The sequence below is a fragment of the Pristiophorus japonicus genome, chromosome 15 (assembly GCF_044704955.1).
Source record: "Pristiophorus japonicus isolate sPriJap1 chromosome 15, sPriJap1.hap1, whole genome shotgun sequence".
NCBI classification, from domain to species: domain Eukaryota; kingdom Metazoa; phylum Chordata; class Chondrichthyes; family Pristiophoridae; genus Pristiophorus; species Pristiophorus japonicus.
The window spans coordinates 47,422,680-47,444,617 of NC_091991.1; the positions used below are offsets into that span (position 1 = coordinate 47,422,680).

A 21,938-nucleotide genomic window follows, 5' to 3' on the forward strand; every position below is an offset into this window, starting at 1 on the left:
CGTGTTTCTGATTGGCTCTCCATTATCACATGACATATTGCTGATTGATCCCCTTGGAGAATAAGCCACACCCTGAAGTTTCTCTGGAATCTGTAACTGGAACCGCACAGCCCAAATTCTCACTGACTTTGCAAATTGTAATTTGATCCTTTCTGACTTCTGAAGCCTTTAGAGGACAGATCTTGATCAACCCAGGAAAAGCCTCCCAAGTTCCAGCCGAAGTCCCTTACCCCAGCGCAAGTGCTGCCTCCCCCAGCGCAAGTGCTGCCTCCCCCAGCCAAAGTCCCTTCTTAACCCAGCACGTGCATGACCTTACCCCCCCCCCCCACAATAGATGGGGTAATGTGTGCGGAATGTTAACAGGTCAGTTGGGTATGAAATGAATAGTGACGGTGTCGTGACTTCTAGATTTCATTCACAACAACGATGTCCCGTGTAACACACGCACCGAGCTTTCTGAGAAATCGGGTGTGGGTGTAAAGGGGGTTGGAAGAACGTGATCCGTATAATCTGAGTTCTCTCTCTCCCCTCTGATTCTCCCCCTGCCCCGCCCCCAACCCGTGTCTCTCTCTTCCGCTCCGCCTCCCTCCCCCCCCCCCCCCACCCCCCAAACCAGGCACTCTTTTTCTCTCTCTCTCACACACACACACACACACACACACAGCCACACCCACCTCTGCCCCCGCACCCACCCCACCCCCCCAAAACAGGCCATTTTCTCTCTCTTTCCCTCCCCCCCCAACCAGGCTCGCACCCTTTCTCCCCCCCCCCCCACCCCCCCTCCCCCAAAGCCCCACCAGGCGCGCGCTCTCCCCTCACGCCCCACCAGGCGCTCTCTTCCCCCCACCCCACCCCATGTCCCACCAGACTTGCTCTCTCTCTCCCCACCCCCTCCCCAAAACCAGGCTATCACTCTCTCGCCCAATGCAAGCGCGCGCGTGCAGACAAATACACACACACACCTCATTCTCTCTCCTTCCTCCCCCATCAGAGTCTCTCTCTCTCTTTCTCCCCCCACCCCCAAACCAGTCTCTCTTTTTCTCTCACTCTCTCTCTCTCTCTCTCTCTCTCTTTCCCCCCCCCCCCTCTGCTCCGGCCGGGTCAGTACGAAGTGCGCACGGACCCGGTGAGGCCTCGCATAAGCCGGTTTTTGGGGAGCGATGCGAATGCACCGACACCGGCTTTTCCGATCTGTTAAGATTTCTCTAAACAGATCCTCCGCATCCCTGGGAGAAGGACATTTGTGTGGGAGAGATTGGGCTATTTTCCCAACTCATGCCCAGCAAATGTCCTTCAATCCTTTACGCCTGGTAAAAGCAGGTGCGTGGCTTACTTTTTCCAGCGTAAGAGTTTTAAATCATATGTCCATTAAGGTAAGTTTATTTTTAATACTATTAAAACACACTAAAAAATTTCCCCAAAATACTTTTTTTTATTAAAACATTTAATTACATTTAATTTTAAATATGTGAGGTGTTTTATTTATTTATTATCCTGTGTTTCGGTGTTTTAGGGGTTTTTCTCATTGATAGTAATAGGAACTCGTACAAATGGAGTTCCCATTTTTATCAATGAGAATACTGCATAGTGATTGGTGATCCAGGCCCACGTGACTCCAGTATGTATATGCATACCTGAATAACATATTCCCATGCACTGCGCAGCGAATCTAGGCCTCCGACCGGAATCCTACGTTCCTCGGGGACCACCAGGTACTTTCGTAGACTTTTTTCGGGTCAGAGGCGTTCATACGAAGGAAGCCTCCGATCGCAATTTTCCCCGGGGGATTGACTGAGTAGATGCTGAGAAATTACCATCACCTCCCATACCCCACAGGTACTTATTTTCTGCATCCCGCAACTCCCTCCCAGTCTCCTCCACCTGCTTCCTCACTCATCCCTTTGCTTTTTCCGACTGCAACCCCACCCCTAAGTCTTGGCTGATCTTGCTGTCTGCCACACCTTCTGTCTCAACGGTTTCTGTTGCAGCACCTCTCTAACAATCTCCACAGCCTGACCTCCAACCTAGTTTATGTTGTCTTCCATTTTACTGAATATTCTGGATCCCAAAAAAGGTATACATCAGCAAAGGAATTTATCTGTGAACAACAAAGGAACATTTGACACATACAACAGTGACATAGAGTGAGATGGAAGCAATGGGAAAAATACTTGACAGAGTTATGCATGCCGATGTGATAGCTATAGAGGGAAAGACAGATTGGAAGACAGAGCGAGCAGCAAAATAATGAGAGTGGGAAAAACACACAGTTCATAAGAATATAAGAAATAGGAGCAGCAGTAGGCCATACGGCCTCGAGCCTGCTCCGCCATTTAATACGATCATGGCTGATCCGATCATGGACTCAGGTCCGCTTTCCTGCCCACTCCCCATAACCCCTTATTCCCTTATCAATTAAAAAACTGTCTATCTCTGTCTTAAATTTATTCAATGACCCAGCTTCCACACCTCTCTGAGGCAGTGAATTCCACAGATTTACAACCCTGTGAGAGAAGAAATTCCTCCTCATCTCAGTTTTAAATGGGCGGCCCCTTATTCTAAGATCATGCCCTCTAGTTCTAGTCTCCCCCATCAGTGGAAACATCCTCTCTGCATCCACCTTGTCAAGCCTCCTCATAATCTTATACGAATGAGATCACCTCTCATTCTTCTGAATTCCTATGAGTCGAGGCCCAACCTACTCAGGAGAGATTTATTTGCGGCTGGACAATGTTATAGATCAGCTATATTACAATATATTTGTGTAGCAGGTATATGTCCATGTCATTATAAAATAGCATACCCTCCCACTCATCATGAGCAATGATATGGGAAAGCCACTGATGTATATAAGTTTGACATGTGTCTGCCATACTTTTAACACAACAACAAAAATTCAAAGAAAGCCTGTCATTTGCAATCTACAGAAACCACTCCTCGCCAACGAAAAAGCCTCCAGTTGATCTGAAGATGCTTTTACCATTTTCCAATCCGTTGGGATATGGCCTGAAAAAAATATCTGCAGAACGACTCATAATCGCTTCATAGAATCATACAATAGCACAGAAGGAGGCCATTTGGCCCATCGAGTCTGCGCCGGCCCTTTTGAAGAGTCAGTCCTATTTTCTCGCTCCCTCCCCACATCCCTGCAATATTTTCTCCTTCCAAGTATTTATCCAAATCCCTTTTGAAGGCTACTAATGAATCTGTATCCACCACCCTAACAGGCAGCACATTTCAAATCCTAATCACTCGTTCTCAGTATTTTGGCATTCTTCGACCTATCTTTTTAGATCTCCTGAACATTTAAAAATGTGTGCGCTTTCTCTTTCTCCCTAATGCCTTTCACAACTTTGTTAGTAAGCCAAACTGGACTTGCTCTTTTATTACTTCAGGGATAAATTCTTTTTGCATCTTAAAAACAATTCCTTTAAAAAAAAAATGTTTTTAATTCCACTTTCCTTCCACATCTTTTATTTCCAGTATCTCTTCCAATTTTACCATTTCCATCTCTCATACCCTTAAAATCAGCTTGTTTAAAGCTATGCTTTTTAATTGTATATATACACACATGAATCATTGGAAGGTTGTATTGTTCGAGCAGAAAAATGCTGTGCTTGACCATGAGCTGACCAGACTTTGCAGAAGGAGGAAAAGTTCCTTTTGTTTTCTACCCATATGTCTACCCAGAATGTAGTCTCTTTTTTTTTCCCCATGCACCACAATTCCATGGTATTGTTTATGGTTCTCTCTCCTATATCTCTGATCTTGTCCTGATTACAAGCACTCAGCACGGAATAAAAATTGGACAGTTTTAGATGCACAGAGGTTTTCTACTTCTCTATTGCTTTTCCTTCCTTTTTCATCTGCGTGGTCATCATTTCTCTTGCTCTTGATTCCTTTATGCCTGTGGGAGCGGCTACTTCCTGGAACTAATGTTCCATTAACTTTTCCTCCTTCTGCAAAGTCTGGTCAGCTCATGGTCAAGCACAGCATTTTTCTGCTCGAACAATACAACCTTCCAATGATTCATGTGTGTATATATACACTTTCTAGATATCTTGTCGATCCAAGAAGGCCCACATCAGGCATGCCGGACACGTAACTGCCTTTGCAATTGCATTTGCCCTTTTTCAAAATCTAACTCTATTACCTTATTTTCTATAAGTAAGTAGGTTTTTTTGGTTGCTGGGAGTGGGTGGGAAAAACAAGGTGGTAGCTAACTTACCTGCTAGCACTTCTAACTCGTGGTGACACGGTATCTACATTCCTATTCTGAGATTCGTTGAATCACACTGCATGCAAATAACTAAATCCGTGTGTTAGGGAAAAATCCCACTGAAATGCAGCTATCCACATCGAATATACTGAACCAACAATTATGAAACTGGATGGCGGCAGAGGTAGAATTTTCAGGTAGTTCTACTGTGTTTCTAGAACAGACAAACTGTTTGGGAAATCCATCTCGTGCTAGGCATCTTTGTTTTATCCCTTTATTTATACAAAGGCCTCACCTGGAATATTGTGTTCAGTTTTGGTCTCCTAATCTGAGGAAGGATGTTCTTGCTATTGAGGGAGTGCAGCGAAGGTTCACCAGACCAATTCCCGGGATGGCGGGACTAACATATGAGGAGAGACTGGATCGACTGGGCCTGTATTCACTGAAGTTTAGAAGAATGAGAGGAGATCTCATAGAAACATATAAAATTCTGACAGGACTGGACAGGTTAGATGCCAGAAGAATGTTCCCGATGTTGGGGAAGTCCAGAACTAGGGGTCACAGTCTAAGGATAAGGGGTAAGCCATTTAGGACCGAGATGAGGAGAAACTTCTTCACTCAGAGTTGTTAACCTGTGGGATTCTCTACCGCAGAGAGTTGCTGATGCCAGTTCGTTAGATATATTCAAGAGGGAGTTAGATATGGCCCTTACGGCTAAAGGGATCAAGGGGTATGGAGAGAAAGCAGGAAAGGGGTACAGAGGTGAATGATCAGCCATGATCTTATTGAATGGTGGTGCAGGCTCAAAGGGCCGAATGGCATACTCCTGCACCTATTTTCTATGTTTCTAAGATCAGAAATAAAGGGCTCAAAATTGGCCAGGAGTTGCTCCGTTTTTTTTTTTGGAGCAACTTGATTTTTCTGGTGTGTCTTAAAAATCCCCATTTTGCACATTCAATTTGCGCCAGTGTAAGTGAGCTAGTTAGGATTTTTTTAGTTTCGATTTTTTTTTTTCAAAAGGGGGCGTTACCAGCCACCTATGCCCGTTTTGGCCATTTAAGCCACTTTGGCCAGCTAATAGTTACTCCAAATTAACTTAGGCCAGCGTATGTGACTGTTTGTGAAAACCCTTGCGGAGAGTTAAGAAATCAGCGCAGGTAGGTACATTGGAGGCCAGCAGAAATTAATGACTTGATTAAAGAATGTGAATAGGATCAAACAGCTATATGACAAACTTTGCAAAGTTAATTTACTGTACAATAGAAGCATTCATGGAAGCTTAAATTACAAAAATAAAAGTAAAAGTTGAATTAAATTGTCCTAATCTCACAACTAATTTAAACAACTATTTGTTTGCAATGATTATGCTGGACCAAAATTGAGCCCATATTATCTAAATAAAGTCTACTTCAATAAATAAGATATTCTCTCAGTGTTCCTCCGTCACTTATGTTCTTCTTTCACAATAGCACCAGGTAAATAGACTTGACAAATGGTCTCCACTATTCACAAGAGACAAAACATACTTGCATCATTTTTTCAAAATATCCAAATAAAAAATAGAAGTAAGTAAATCCTACCCTACCTTCACCTTCAGCCCGGGAAGGCAGCGGGCCAGCCTGTGAGGTAGGGCACTTGGCCTGGGATAGGGGCGGGACGCACCAGCAGCCTGTATGATGATGATGATGATGATGATCGGGTCCCTCGCTGCAGCACGCACACTGAGAGGCTGGGGGCAGGAGCTACTGCGCATGCACCCACACTCCAACGCGCATGTTCAGACGTCCTGGCACTGTTTTCAGCTCCGGACACTGGCTCCGCCCCCGACCCCGACCCGACTGGCCACGCTGCGCGAAGACCCGGGAGAGGCCGGACAGCGGCCAAAGTGGGGACTGATTTTTTTTCGGAGCACTTTTCAGCGCAGAAAAGCGGCGCATCTCCGGTGAGTGCGCCAAAAAAAGGTGTGGACCAATTTTGAGCCCTAAGTGAGTATATAAAACTCTGCTGGAGCTCATTGGAATGTCCTGGGGCTTGAATCTGTAACTGTAGAGCTGTAAAGAATGATATTAATGGTTAAACTATGGGATTATTTATTGAATTATGTCTTTATAGACATGTAAGTTGTAATTAACAATAATATTTCAAATTAGTAAATGCGCAAGTGTATCAGCACACTGCGCCAGAGTGCTAGGACATGATTTATCTATGCTTTCATTCAGTGATTTTCTGATCTGAACGTGACCATATAGAGAGGATGTTAAATATAGAGGCAAGGCATGTCACCCACAGAAGAAGGAAATACTTGGAGGGAAAATTGCCCAAGCTGATTGTAATGCATCTCTCACTGATCAGTTGCATTTTGGCATTGGTATATTTCTATGTGAAAACATGTCACTTGTCTGTTCTCTTGAATTGTTTAGTTTATGTAAATTTGTATTTTTTTCTGAATATTATTGTGTATTCCATTATAGCTTTGTGATGATTACCTATTGGCCTGAGAATATTTTTGTTTACGCAGTGCTTTCAAATGCATTGTTTGTATTTTAGATAATCAGATGTTTCAATACTTCATCACAATTGTGCCAACAAAACTTAATACCTACAAGTTCTCAGCAGACACCCATCAGTATTCAGTCACAGAAAGGGTAAGTCAATTAATGAAGGTGTTTGGTTTTATCTCATCACTCAGGTATCCCACTTAAACTAGATCACATATTTGTTTAAACTGCTTTGCAATCACTACAATTGGTGATGTTTCCAGTTATTCCCTTTTATGGTGTGAATTCATTTTTTGAAATACTTCTGTGGTATACAACTAATTTATGGCATGTGCTTGACTAATTACATGGGGAACAGATGCTAAGGCAATATTACAACGGGGCTTAAAACAATCAAACTATTTGCCAACTCCCTATGATGCACGCACCACATTGTAGCCTGCTATGCAAATATTTCTAATTGGAATTTCAATGTTAAAATATCAACAATTACCTGTTACACTTAGTTGTAACATACCTTGTGTTTTACTGAGAATTTCAATATTAATAGCTCAATCAACTTGTAATGGCTCCCTATCATCCCACCAGGTGGTGCTGTAAAGCCTACCACCTTCTTGCACAGCTACCAAGTCTCCATTTCTGAAGCCCACATTTATTTTATTTCTGCGTGGAGATGTGGAAGAGGTTTGCTCCCCCTGCAGTTCCCCAAATAATTTTACTTTTCTTCTCCCTGTTCCTCAACCCCACTCCTCAGTGTCTGATCCCACTGTGTGTTTTTATCGGTTTCTCTCTAAGACTCCCTGTGCTTTTCCCTCATACATTTTGTACCATTACTATTGCTGTGAAAATCATGCCCTTCATTTGTAACTCAATTGAAAACTCTTCAAATTTATTTTTCATGAAAGGCCTCGACTGTTAAGAAACAGCGGCCCCGATATTTCCGGCGAAGTGGGAGCGGTTGTAGCGGCTGCGAATAATGTGGGTAACGCGGAGTTCCTGCCGGATTTAATGGCAGGACCTCCTTTGAAATTTTCTCAGTTTCCTAGCCCGGTGTCGGGGGTGGGGGAGGGGGGGGAGGGAGGAAGGAGGAAGAGGGCAATTGCTTGTGGAGTTTGGCCAATAGCAGGGAGGGTGGCCGATCATGGCAGGTTAGCTTGGAGAGCTGGGGGAAGCACTCCTCCTTCTGGCCCACAAGCAGTGCTGGAAAAGCACTTATTTGGTGGATCCGGTCTCCCTTCAGCGGCTGGATTTCCGAGCCCTGGGAACCCTTGCTTGCAGCCATTAAATGCAAGTCTGTTAAAATCTGAGACACACAGCCTCATTAACATATTTAAATTACTGACTCGCCTCTCGAGTAGGTTACTCGCCCGCCCTGGTTAAAGTGGAAGTACGCACGTTTGGGCTTCAGATTTTTCAGAATTTAACCCCTTTCCCGCCGCCTGGAGTTAAAATTTCCTCCAGTATGTCATCCAACTCGTCACACCAATATGAGAGATCTATTGATATATCTACAATATATAAAACTTTTTAACATGTTTTAATTAGGCATTACCAGACACAGAAGGGAGATTTCCACAATTAGATAATAACATTTAAAAAAAATTGGGATTTGCCATAAAACTGCAGCCTATATGAACCAAAACACCAACATCATTGGTCATACTTTACAAACAAAAACTCAGGATTTGTCTTCCATATTTCCCAGTTGTTACACATAACTATTCAGCAAGGTATTTATAGATGAAACTTTCAAATCTAGTAAAGAACAAGTCTAACTGGAAACTGGCCAGGTGAACGTGGGTCTTCAGAGGAGTGGGGAGATGAAGAATGGGCCAGAAGTGGAGACAGAGCAGGAAGGTTGGAACAGAGATGTGGGTCAGCTGATAGATTAGGGGTAACAGTACCATCTATTATTCAGAAATCTGAACTCCATGGTAAGTATAAGCATATACATGGTATAGGAGCATTTTAAGTGTTGCCCAATGGTGAAAAAAGCATTACAAAGGTGTGCCAAAGTCATGACACGTAAACCAAGTGTAACATGAAGTACAAAGTCACAAGAATTTTGTACATTTTTATATAACTTCTTGTGACTGTACTTCCTACATCACATCAGCATTTCCTGATGGGATTTTATATTGCCTAAATTCTGTGGAATGGAATGTGAAGAGTAAGCAAGGAGAAGATGTTCACATTGTACTTCTGGAATGTTTAACCATTTTGCACGTCCTACTTCTGTATCAGAGTTCACAGTGACTTAAAATGGGTTACTATATATTATTATGTAGTGAAGACATATTAACTATGTGCCGGGGCAGACAGGCCTTGTGGGAAATTGGGAGATTTCCTAAGTCCCCCGTGAATGGTTCCATGTGTAATGAGAAAGGGTTAATTAACAATCTTGTTGCTTGGGGCCCTTTAGGGAAGAGTGACCATAACATGATTGAATTCTTTATTAAGATGGAAAGTGAAGTAGTCCAATCCGAAACTAGAGTCCTAAATCTAAACAAAGGAAACTACGAAGGTATGAGGAATGAATTGGCAATGATAGATTGGGAAGATTCATTAAAAGGCATGACAGTGGATAGGCAATGGCTAATATTTAAGGAACGAATGCATGAATTGCAACAGTTATACATTCCCTTCTGGAATAAAAACACAAAAGGAAAAGTGGCCCAACCATGGCTAACAAAAGAAATTAAGGATAGTATTAGATCCAAAGAGGAGTTATATAAAGTTTCCAGAAAAAGTAGCACGCCTGAGGATTGGGAGCAGTTTAGAATTCAGCAAAACAGGACCAAGAGATCGATTTAAGAGGGGATAAATAGAGTATGAGAGTAAACTTGCAAGGAATATAAAAACCGACTGCAAAAGTTTCTACAAGTATGTAAAAAGAAAAAGATTAATGAAGACAAATGTAGGTCCTTTACAGACAGAAATGGGAGAATTTGTAATGGGGAACAAGGAAATGGCAAAACAATTAAATAAATACGTCGGTTCTGTCTTCACGGAAGAGGACACAAATAATGTCCAAGAAATGCTAGGGAACCAAGGGTATAATGAGCAAGAGGAATTAAAGGAAATGATTATTAGTAAGAAAATAGTGCTGGAGAAACTAATGGGACTGAAGGCAGATAAATCCCCAGGGCCTGATGATCTACATCCCAAAGTAGTAAAAGAGGTAGCCATGGAAATAGTAGATGCATTGGTTGTCATCTTCCAAAATTCTATAGATTATGGAACGGTTCTGCAGATTGGAGGGTGGCAAATGTAACCCCACTATTTAAAAAAGGATGGAAGAGAGAAAACGGGGAACTACAGACCGGTTAGCCTGACATCAAAAGTAGGGAAAATGCTGGAGTCTATTATAAAGGATGTGATAACGGCACACTTAGATAATATCAACGAGATTAAACAAGTCAATATAGATTTATGAAAGAAAAATCATGTTTGACAAACCTACTGGAGATTTTTGAGGATGTAATGATGGAAAAGATAAGGGAGAACCAGTGGATGTAGTGTATTTGGATTTTCAGAAGGCCTTTGATAAAGTCCCACTTAAGAGGTTAGTGTGCAAAATTAAAGCATGTAGGATTGGGGGTAATGTATTGGCATGGATTGAAAATTGGTTAACTGACAGGAAACAGAGTAGGAATAAACGGGTCTTTTTCAGGGTGGCGGGCAGTGACTAGTGGGATACCACAGGGATCAGTGCTTGGGCCCCAGCTGTTCACAATATATACAAATGATTTGGATGAGGGAACCAAATAGAATATTTCCAAGTTTGCTGACAACACAAAACTAGGTGGGACTGTGAGTCGTGAGGATGCAAAGACACTGCAAGGCGATTTAGATAGGTTGAGTGAGTGGGTAAACACATGGCAGATGCAGTATAACATAGATAAATGTGAAGTTATCCACTTTGGTAAGAAAAACAAAAGGACAAAGTATTATTTAAATGGTGATGGCTTGGGAAGTGTCGATGTACAGAGGGACCTGGGTGTCCTTGTACACCAGTCATTGAAATCAAACATGCAGGTGCAGCAAGCAGTTAGGAAGGCAAATGGTATGTTGGTCTTCATTGCAAGAGGATTTGAGTACAGGGGCAAGGATGTCTTACTACAGTTATACAGGGCCTTGGTGAGATCGCACCTGGAGTATTGTGTGCAGTTTTGGTCTCCTTACCTAAGAAAGGATATACTTGCCACAGAGGGAGTGCAGCAAAGGTTCACCAGACTGATTCCTGGGATGGTAGGACTGTCGTATGAGGAGAGATTGGGTCGACTAGGACTGTATTCACTAAAGTTTAGAAGAATGAGAGGGGATCTCATTGAAACGTATAAAATTCTGACTGGGTTGGTTAGACTGGATGCAGGGAGGATGTTTCCCCTGGCTGGGAAGTCTAGAACAAGCGGTCAAAATCTCAGGATACAGGGTAGGAAACTTAGGACCTGGATGAGGTGAAATTTTTTCACTCAGAGGGTGGTGAACCTGTGGAATTCTCCACCACAGAAGGCTGTGGAGGCCGAGTCACTGAATCTATTTAAGAGGGAGATAAATAGATTTCTTGAAACAAAAGGCATCGTGGGGTATGGGGGAAAAGCGGAAATATGGTGTTGAGATAGAGGATCAGCCATGATCATATTGAATGGCGGTGCAGACTCGAAGGGCCGAATGGCCTACTACTGCTCCTATTTTCTATGTTTCTATAGTGCTGTATTATTGGCTTTTTTCAGTTAGAATCCCACACCCTTTGGGGGGAAACCAGTCTGCCCCTGACTGTGTAACCATACTGAATGGCATTATGCTTATGTTGTAAATGACTGAAAGATTACTTAATTTTCCACTTAAAATGACCTATAATGTTCTGTGGAGTGAAAATAAGATTAAGATTAACCTCTTTTGTAATTACCTCCTAGTTCGTCCTTCAAAAAGGAATGAGTTTTCTTAATGTTTAAACTCTGGGCTTTTTCTAAGAGGATCAATTATTATCAACTTTGGCCCCTTTCCTCCAGTTCAAAAGGCATTGGCTCCCCCTGTGGTACGGTTCCAGTTACCGATTGTGCTCTCGTATCTCATTCAAGTGACTATTCTTTGTTTGTGAGCCTTGGCTGTGAGCATTACTGGTATGGGCAATATGACAGCTGAGCCCAACCCTGCCTGATCTAGTAAGCGTTATGAGATAGTCGTCAGGAGTGGGAGCTCTGGCTGATTTTTCTCTCTAGCCCAGGATCACTGCAGCAGTTGTAGTGCCCCAACATAATCCTTGGCTGAGACCAATAAACTCCGCATTTACCACGGATCGAACCTGGGAACTTCTAGTCTGTATGACTCCAAGTTGGTGACGACTGCTTCCCCCACTGGCTCAGAATCATTTTGTAAGGAAACTGATGATGAGACTTGGTTCAACACCAAAATAAGTGGAGGGGTTTTATATAGTTTTGTGGCTAACAATCTGATTGTAAAAAAAAAACAACCATAATTAGAAAGGAACAATTTAAATGTATGTTTGGTCATTATATCATGGTTGTTCTTTCAGTGAGCCATTCTCTTTCCCTAGGAACGGGTGATAAACCATGCAGCAGGGAGCCATGGCGTTTCAGGTATTTTCATGAAATACGACATCAGCTCCTTGATGGTTACTGTGACTGAGCAGCACATGCCTTTAGGGCAGTTCTTAGTCAGATTGTGTGGAATTATTGGAGGAATATTCTCAACAACAGGCAAGTACTGTAGTTTCTTTTTGTACTAGCAACAGTACTGTTGACTGCAGTTGAGGGCTCTATTGCATTAATATTGTCCAGAAGTTACAGAACAATGACTGACTGTTTTAAATTTTCACGCTGAGGGCATCATAAGAAATAGAAACAGGAGTAGGCCATTTGGCCCCTCGAGCCTGCTCCGCCATTCAATAAGATCATGGCTGATCTGATCATGGACTCAGCTCCACTTCCCTGCCCGCTCCCCATAACCCTTGACTCCCTTATCGCTCAAAACTCTATCTCCACCTTAAATATATTCAATGACCCAGCCTCCACAGCTCTCTGGGACAGAGAATTCCATAGATTTACAACCCTCAGAGAAGAAATTTCTCCTCGTCTCAGTTTTAAATGTGCGGCCCCTTATTCTAAGTCTATGTCCCTTAGTTTTAGTTTCCCTCATGAGTGGAAATATCCTCTCTGCATCCACCTTGTCAAGCCGTCTCATTATCTGATAAGTTTCAATAAGATCACCTCTCATTCTTCTGAACTCCAATGTGTATAGGCCCAACCTACTCAACCTATCTTCATAAATCAACCCCCTCATCTCCAGAATCAACCTAGTGAACCTTCTCTGAACAGCCTCCAATGCAAGTATATCCTTCCTTAAATACGGAGACCAAAACTGTATGCAGTACTCCAGGTGTGGCCTCACCAATACCCTGTACAGTTGTAGTAGGACTTCTCTGCTTTTATACTCTATCCCCCTGCAATAAAGGCCAACATTCTATTTGCCTTCTGATTACTTGCTGTACCTGCATACTAACTTTTTGTGTTTCATGCATAAGGACCCCCAAGTGTCTCTCTACTGCAGCACTTGCAATTTTTCTCCATTTAAATTATAATTTGCTTTTCTATTATTTCTGCCAAAGTGGATAACTCACATTATACTCCATCTGCCAAATTGTTGCCCATTCACTTAGCCTGTCTATATCCCTTTGCAGATTTTTTGGGAGACTTAAAATCAGCACATTGTAGCTAATACAACCACAAAGTTACAGTCAGTTACCTTTGGCAACAGGAGGCTCAATGAACGTCTCCATTTCCCAGCATGTGAGTGCAAAAGACAAGGCTGAAATGTTCGCAATCAACTTCAGCTAGAAGTACCGATTGGGTGATTCTTTTCGGCCTCCTCCTGAGTTTCCCACCATCACAGATGCCAGTCTTCAGCCAATTCGATTCCCTCCTCTTGACATCAAGAAATGGTTGAGTTCACTGGACACAGCAAAGGCTAGGGGCCTAGACAACATCCTGGCTGTAGTGCTGAAAACCTGTGCTCCAGAACTAGCCTTACCTAAGCTGTTCCCATACAACAACAACACTAGCATCTACGCGACAATGTAGGATATTGCACAGATAAGCCTTACCCACAATAACCAGGACAAATCCAATCCAGCCAATCACTCCATTAGCCTACTCCCAATCATCAGCAAAGTAATGAAATAAGTTATCAACAGTGCTGTCAAGCGGCACTTAGTCACCAACCCTCTGCCCACTTGGGTCTCGTTTGCCGTGTCGGAGTTCCGAGTAGAGCACTTGCATAGGGAGCCCTCAAGGACACCCTCAAAGCCTCCTTGATAAAGTGCAACATCCGCACCGACACCTGGGAATCCCTGGCCCACGACCGCCCAAAGTGGAGGAAGAGCATCCGATAGGACGCTGAGCACCTCGAGTCTCGTCGCCAAGAGCATGCGGAAATCATGCGCAGACAGCGGAAGGAGCGCGCGACAAACCAGGATCCCCACCACCCTTCAACCACTGTTTGCCCCACCTGTGGCAGAGACTAATTCCTGCATTGGACTGTACAGTCACCTGAGAACTCGCTTTTAGAGTGGAAGCAAGTCTACCTCGATTTTGAGGGACTGCCTATGATGATAATGAGTCACCAATAACCTGCTCACTGATGCTCAGTTTGGATTCTGCCAGAATCACTCGGCTCTAGACCTTATTACAGCCTTGGACCAAACATGGACAAGAGCTAAATTTCATGGGTGAGGTGAGAGTGACTGCCCTTGACATCATGGCAGTATTGGACTGAGTGTGGCACCAAGGAGCCCTAGTAAAACTGAAGTCGATGGGAATGGAGAAGAAAACTCCAGTGGCTGGAGTCATGCCTGGCACAAAGCAAGATGGTCATTGCAGCCCAATCATCTCAACCCCAGGGCATTGCTGCAGGACTTCCCCCAGGGCAGTGTCCTGAGCGCAACTATCTTCAGCTGCTTCATCAATGCCCTTCCTTCCATCATAAGGTCAGACGTGAGGCTGGTCTCTGATGCTTGCACAGTGTTCAGTTCCTTTTGCAGTTCCTCAGATAATGAAGCAGTCCATACCTGCATGCGGCAGGACGTGGGCAACATCCAGGCTTGGACTGATAAATGGTAAGTAACATTTGTGCCACACAAGTGTCTGGCAATGGCCATCTTCAATAAAAAGAGAGCATAACCACTTTCCTTTGACATTTAGTGGAAGTACCATCGTTGCGCCCTGACCATCAACAACCTGGGGGGGTTAACCATTGACCAGAAACTGAACTGGACTACCCACATAAATTCCATCGCTACCAGAGCAGCTCAGAGGCTGGATATTTTGTGGCGAGTGTTTCACCTCCTCACTCCCCAAAGCCTCTCTACCACCTATAAGCAGAAGTCTGGAGTGATGGAATACTCTTCACGTGCCTGGATGGATGCAGGTGCAACAACATTCAAGAAGATCAACACCATCCAGGACACAACCGTTCGCTTCATTGGCAGTCCATTACTCCCTCCATCATTGGCATGCGTGGCTGCAGTGTATACTATCTACAAGATGGACTGCAGCAACTGGCCACGGCAGCTTTGGCAACACCGGCCAAGGCAGCTTTGGCAGCACCTGCCAATTCCGTGACCGCTACCATCTAGAGGGATAGGGCACAGGTGCATTGGAATACCATCACCTAAAAGTTTTCCGCCAAGTCGCACACCATCCTGACTTGAACATCTATCTCCATTCCTTTATTGTTGCTGGGTTAACATCCTCAAACTCCCTACTTAACAGCATTGTGGGAGCACCTTCACCACACGGTCTGCAGTGGTTCAAGAACGAGACCGAGCACCACCACCTCAAGGGCAACTAGGGATGGGCAATAAATGCCGGCTTTGCTAGTGAGGCCCACGTCCAGAGAAATAATTTTTTAAAACCTATTTACTAGGACTTCAGCCCATTTTTGGTTCAGTGGCTATTTTGACTTTAGTTATTACTATTGTAGTCAACGGAAACAGTAAATATCATTGGCTGCAGATATTTTACCTGTGTGAAATGTTTTTTTTCCATTATTGCTTATTTATTTTCAAGAAGAAAGCAATAGGATAAATGTTGCCCACTAAAAGCATAGGCTATACAGAACATAGGAGAGTACAGAACCAGAATACTGTCTGCATTCTATCTGGCCAGTCCCAAAAAATAAACTTATTTTCTGTTATTGGTGCAGTGAGTCCGCCTTTTGTCTGTGGGACCCAAATTTGAATCTAGTCCAGACAAAATCAAAGTCTTTACTTTTTGATGGTTATAAGAGATCTGTGAAATGTCCCCGTTTAATTTCTTTTGGGGATGCAGGCCCCTTTAAAGGGCTGTGCGGGTCGTTCAAAGTACCACGCATGCCAGGTTTTCCCCAACAACAAACCACGCAGCTTAAAGGGAACATGGGTCTCAACCTAGTTCCTATTGGATATGTGCCCACATCACCCAAAATCTGCTCATAATTCAACCAAAATTCATACTAAATTGGTGGATGCACTTGAGATGGATGATGTTGGAAGAGAACAAATTCTCACAATGGCAGCACAGGATTTTTTTTGCAGTTAAAGTGAAGGTACATTTTTGAGGCAGAGTAGAGGAAGCTTTATTCCAAATCTGATTGTGCTGGGAGTGCTTGATGATGGCACTGATTGTCAAAAATGAAAGATTCATTTGCACTCACTATATGCACGTGCACATGCATACGAATATCTAGCGCATGTGTGCAGGTAAAACCTCTTTATATTCCTTGAAGACTATAATGCATGTTAAGTGGTTTCATCTGTGTAAGACCTTTTAGCAAGATGTAGTAATGAAATAAAGTAACCAATAGATACTTTTTAAAATCTTTAGTTCCTGAAAATGTTGGTAGTATTTCATGTCAATGTTTGGCTACAGAGTTGGTTAAGCTATAGATGTATCTTTTTTGTGGTTAAATGCTTGTAGATCTGATTTATAATATTATCTTGGTCACTGTGGTGAATTGTATTATATTTTCTCCAGATGATTTAATGGATTGTATTATTTCATAGAACTCTCCTGTTAGCCAGTAAATATTATTTAGACCTTACTTGATTGCATATTTCTGCCAACATATGTATTACTTTCCCTTCCTGATGGCAGCATCAACATGTATTGGTGCTCTGTTTATCATGACTAATCCATGAACTGAAAGCATCATGAGCAATCCATTTGCTCTTAAAACTCAAATTTGGCACAGTTTAATGACGCAAGTTGTAAAAAAAAGATATTGTGTAGATTTCTGCTTATTGCGCCATTTCAACATTATCACATCAATGTAGTAAGATTTAGCTTACAATCTTGATCTATTCTTTCCTTAGGCATGCTACATGGATTTGTGGGTTTTTTAGTTGATGTCGTCTGTTGTCGTTTCAAACTTGGAGCTTACAAACCCAAATCTGTAAGTTGACCTTATTTCTCTTGTCATTCAACACAAAAATAAAAATAGTGGGTAATTTTTAAACTTTGTCTCCTGAGTGGGTTGGTAGTAAACTGCTTACTGGCGAATCGGAGATTCTTGGTTTAAGACCTAGGAATAACTATCACTTAAGTTGGGTGTTCTTGGAGTGACCTTCGTTATGCACTATTGGGAATGAGTCCTATGCTTTGAAATAGACTGCAGCTCTTTCACAAAGTGCATCCCATTTCATGAGTTGTAACACAGAAAGACCAATGTATCAATTAATGATGTCACCAGGGTTTGACTTCATAAACTGTTTTTAAAAAGAATATCTTATAAAAGATTTTCTAACCATTTGGAAGCGTGCAATTCAAAATTAAAGGGATTATAATGAAAAACTAGTCATGAGTAACCCAAAGCAAACACAGAAAGTTAACATTCTCTGCACAAAAGAAGGCTTCACTACTGAGTAGATTTTCAATTTTGTGTTTATTTTCAATATTATGATGCAAGGAATGTTCTTGGCATTCTTGACGCAGTCATTTTACTACTTTTATGAATATTCAAAGTAAATTAAAATGTTTTGATTATGAGTGGCGATTGTGATTTTCCCCCTCCAAGGGGAGGGAAAAACAAGGGAGAGCTTTGACAGAGTGGTCTTTACTACCCCCAGCAACCTATACAATGAACATTGGGGCAACTTTTTAAAAATAGGAGTAATATCTCCCTACTCCAGTGCCTAGTGATTTCTGGAAGATTTGTGCCAGAGTCCCTACCATTTCCTCCCATAGTTCCTTAAGGATCCTTGAATGCCTCTTATTCGATTTATTTGCCTCAAGTTTGCACAGTGACCATACCAGTAGTAATCTGACTTCACTGTCTGTGCATCTTCTCAAGTTCTCCCGAGAAAAGAAGCCACCGAAGACCCTCGGCATCATCATGGGCATGTTCATCTTTTGCTGGCTGCCATTCTTCATCGCCCTCCCCCTTGCATACAGTTCCTTTAACTGTAGAATATGGAAATCAGCGCAGTCCCGACCTGCAAGACCATCAGCAGGCCAGGGCCATTAGAGGGAGCAACGTGCGGCGGCATGCCACTGCAGGGAGCAGCGTGTGCTGCTGCAGGAGGGCGATGGCTGTAAAGAGGGCGACAGGATTTGACGTCTCCCAAATCCAGGTCGTTGATTCGAGTGTGGGCAGGTATAGCTGGAGCGACGAGGTCGGGGCGGAGGAACGGCGAGAGTTCGTAGAGGGACGTGATCGGGGCCCAGGAGAGGCATGAGTTCGGGGCCCAGAAGAGGCATGGACGCAGGGGCAGCACGGGCCAGCCCACACTGTGATATGTGTGCGCTAGGTCCGTGCAGTGAGCTGATCTCCTATCGTCTTGGTTAATCCTTGCCACTGGACCAAGACGTAGCTCTGTCAAGCCCATGTGGTGGCTGGTGTGCAACGGCCACCACACGTTCAAAAAATCCACGCACAGGCATCTTCCACCCTTCAAGATGTAGGTCGGGACCTGGAATATTAGGTCCTTCATTGAAACACCTGTGAACTCGACCCTTTTTGGCATGGAAGCAAGTCATCCTCGTTTCGAAGGACTGCCTATGATGATGATTCATCTAGCTCACACTAGTATGTGTGGTGAATCCTTCAAGGCTGTTCCACTGCTATTTGATTGCTTGCAGTTTAAACAAAAACACTGATTTTAAAAAATTCATAATCGAGAAAAGCATGCTAGAGCTAATCATAATTCTCTCAACTCATTTACATTAAAAGCGGGCATCAATAATGAGACTCCATATTTACTTTTGAAAGCCACAAAAGGACATTTTCTACTCAAAAGTTTAATAACCAGATCTAAATTGTTTTCATAGATTGGCAAATTTGAACAGAATGGCCCTGTAGCCCCTTATTATAAACAGAAATTTAAGAGACACATTCAAATTTAATGGTTTTTATGTCAGTGGCCTGCTATTTGGCATAAGTTGAACTAAAGTGGTTCCACAAAATATGCTTGCTGAGTTGAAACTTGAAAAGTAACTCATCTGAGCATAATCTTTATTAAAAAGGTCACAAGCAGTGTTAGGAAATTACAGGTCTGTAGGTCGAAATTCATATTGGGAGCATACATATGATAGACTCACACTTGAACAAGTTTATCATACTAAAATCCAAGCCAATATAAGTGTCTAACTTATGATTATCCCATTTAATTTATTGAGACATTTTTGAAAGAGCAGATTTGGTGGATAATGATAAGCTAATAGATATTCATCTTAACTTTTGCTAATTGTTTTTAGGTCTGTATTAGTACCGGGAAATTCAACACTTTCCCATTTAAGGTACTTGGTGTATCAAACACTCCCAGATCAGGTATAGCACAGTTAGATCCATAGTAAAGCTCACTTTATTCTGCAAAGTCTCTGATCTTTTATCTTTTACACAATATGATGAATTTAGTTAGCCACACCAAACCGCCCCGTGGCCTCTTTGTGATTGTCAAATCAATGCCAGTGTGCAAAATTAGAAACGCTAAGGTATGGGTCCATGTGTGCAAGAAATGGGTTGAGATGATATGAGACCCTTGCATCCAATAGATGAGTGACTTCCATCCTTTCAGTCTGGGCTGGATTTGAATTCATATCTCAGAATTGAAACGCCAATGTGTCAATCCACTGCACCACACAATCCACTGTAGATATTTTTTCCTGAAATTATTTATTATTTTTGTGTTAATGAAAGTGAATCATATCCATGATGGGCAATGAGGCACCTGTCCACGGTTTGCACCCAATGTCAGCATAATAAGGTCTGGTGTCGCACAGTTGGATGCATTCTTCTTTCAACAAGAGTCCAGATTTCCGATCAGGTATTATCATAAAGCATGTCATGAATGCGAAGCCTGAAATAATTTTCAAGATTAGCATCATTTTAATACTTGGGGTGAGCTCCTCCAAGTCTTTAGAACAGCACTACTTAGGAGCTCATCAGTGGAGGAATAGGAACTAGTGTGTTGCTGCATGATTTAAAGATAGATGGCAGTTTAAAAGGCATTGTCATCAGTTTTGAAGTATCCAAGCAATATTGCCAAATAAATTGTCTTGTGGGGCCACTTGTAGGACAGAGAGTCCACCACTTGTTGAATGCAGTGTTAACTGCACAATGTCAGGCAGAGGAGAGGTTGCTATTTGGAATGGAACAACCCAGGCCACAAGGAATGCTGTTCTGGGGCAGTGGAAGGAGATGGCCCAGACAATAAGTGCTGATTCCAAAACCCCATGCATGGCCACTCAGCATCAGGAAAAGTTTAATGACAATACCAGGGTATGTAAGATAAGAGCCAACAATACTTACCACGAATGTACTGTTCGAAACACATCTGCTACTTACAATGTCCTGCCCCCCTAACATTCTGCTAATGTGTTTGAATTGCTTACTGTGAATGCCTATGAGGCAGTGTGGTATCTGTCACACTCTCGCCTTTATCTGCAAGTATTCTTTCACTCGCATTCTGTTACCCGACAAAAAGCCTCACAAGGTATGTAACTGCCTGCTCCATGCAAATGTCATCACACGCATTAAGGGCTGCATGCTGAGAACGGTGTATTATTGCAGGCTCTTAGCCCATTTTGCTTTCTTCTTTTCAAGGACACGCCATAACAGCAAGGAAAGAGATGCAGAGGTGATGTACCTCTGCCCTGTCATCCACTAATAGGAAGTAAGCACTCAAAATCATGGGAAGGATGACCATTGAGGATGTCAGAGACAGCAAGTGGCACGTGTAGCTAGTTGGTCTTACCACAGGTGAAGGGTCCACAGCCAGCTAGGGAATGGAAGACCAACAGGAAGAGCAGTGCAAGGAAGGTAGTGCAGGGGTCCCCTGCGGTCATCCCACTGCAAAACAGATACACCGTTTTGAGTACTGTTGAGGGGGATGACTCATCAGGGGAGGGCAGCAGCAGCCAAGTTCATGGCACCGTGGCTGGCTCTGCTGCACAGGAGGGCAGGAAAAAGAGTGGGAGAGCGATAGTGATAGAGGATTCGATTGTAAGGGGAATAGATAGGCGTTTCTGCGGCCGCAACCGAGACTCCAGGATGGTATGTTGCTTCCCTGGTGCAAGGGTCAAGGATATCTCGGAACGGGTGCAGGACATTCTAAAAAGGGAGGGAGAACAGCCAGTTGTCGTGCACATTGGTACCAACGACATAGGTAAAAAAAGGGATGCGGTCCTACGAGACGAATTTAAGGAGTTAGGAGCTAAATTAAAAAGTAGGACCTCAAAAGTAGTAATCTCAGGATTGCTACCAGTGCCACGTGCTAGTCAGAGTAGGAATCGCAGGATAGCGCAGATGAATACGTGGCTTGAGCAGTGGTGCAGCAGGGAGGGATTCAAATTCCTGGGGCATTGGAACAGGTTCTGGGGGAGGTGGGACCAGTACAAACCGGACGGTCTGCACCTGGGCAAGACCGGAACCAATGTCCTAGGGGGAGTGTTTGCTAGTGCTGTTGGGGAGGAGTTAAACTAATATGGCAGGGGGATGGGAACCAATGCAGGGAGACAGAGGGAAACAAAAAGGAGACAAAAGCAAAAGACAGAAAGGAGATGAGTAAAAGTGGAGGGCAGAGAAACCCAAGGGCCACTGAATATAAAGGGGCTGCAAGAGGGGTCAAAACTAAAAATCATGGTTTAAAAACTAGGATTAAAACACTCTATCTAAACGTACGCAGCATTCGAAATAAAGTAAATGAATTGACGGCACAAATCATT

The 21,938-nt window shown here is 43.1% G+C and overlaps 1 protein-coding gene across 2 annotated transcripts in view; it reads left to right on the forward strand.

Moving 5' to 3' along the window:
- ergic2 (ERGIC and golgi 2) overlaps nt 1–21,938 on the forward strand; it is a 79,917-nt gene that overhangs the window by 51,478 nt on the left and 6,501 nt on the right. Inside the window, exons 11-14 of one of the 2 annotated variants that reach the window (XR_011596755.1) lie at nt 6,767–6,864; nt 12,278–12,440; nt 17,090–17,169; nt 20,818–20,887. Coding sequence is in view for 1 of the 2 variants with exons in the window: in XM_070900398.1 (XP_070756499.1) it covers nt 6,767–6,864; nt 12,278–12,440; nt 17,090–17,169 (341 nt within the window). In the remaining variant the exon portion in view is untranslated. The remainder of the gene's footprint in view (nt 1–6,766; nt 6,865–12,277; nt 12,441–17,089; nt 17,170–20,817; nt 20,888–21,938) is intronic. The other variant, XM_070900398.1, reaches the window with a different exon arrangement.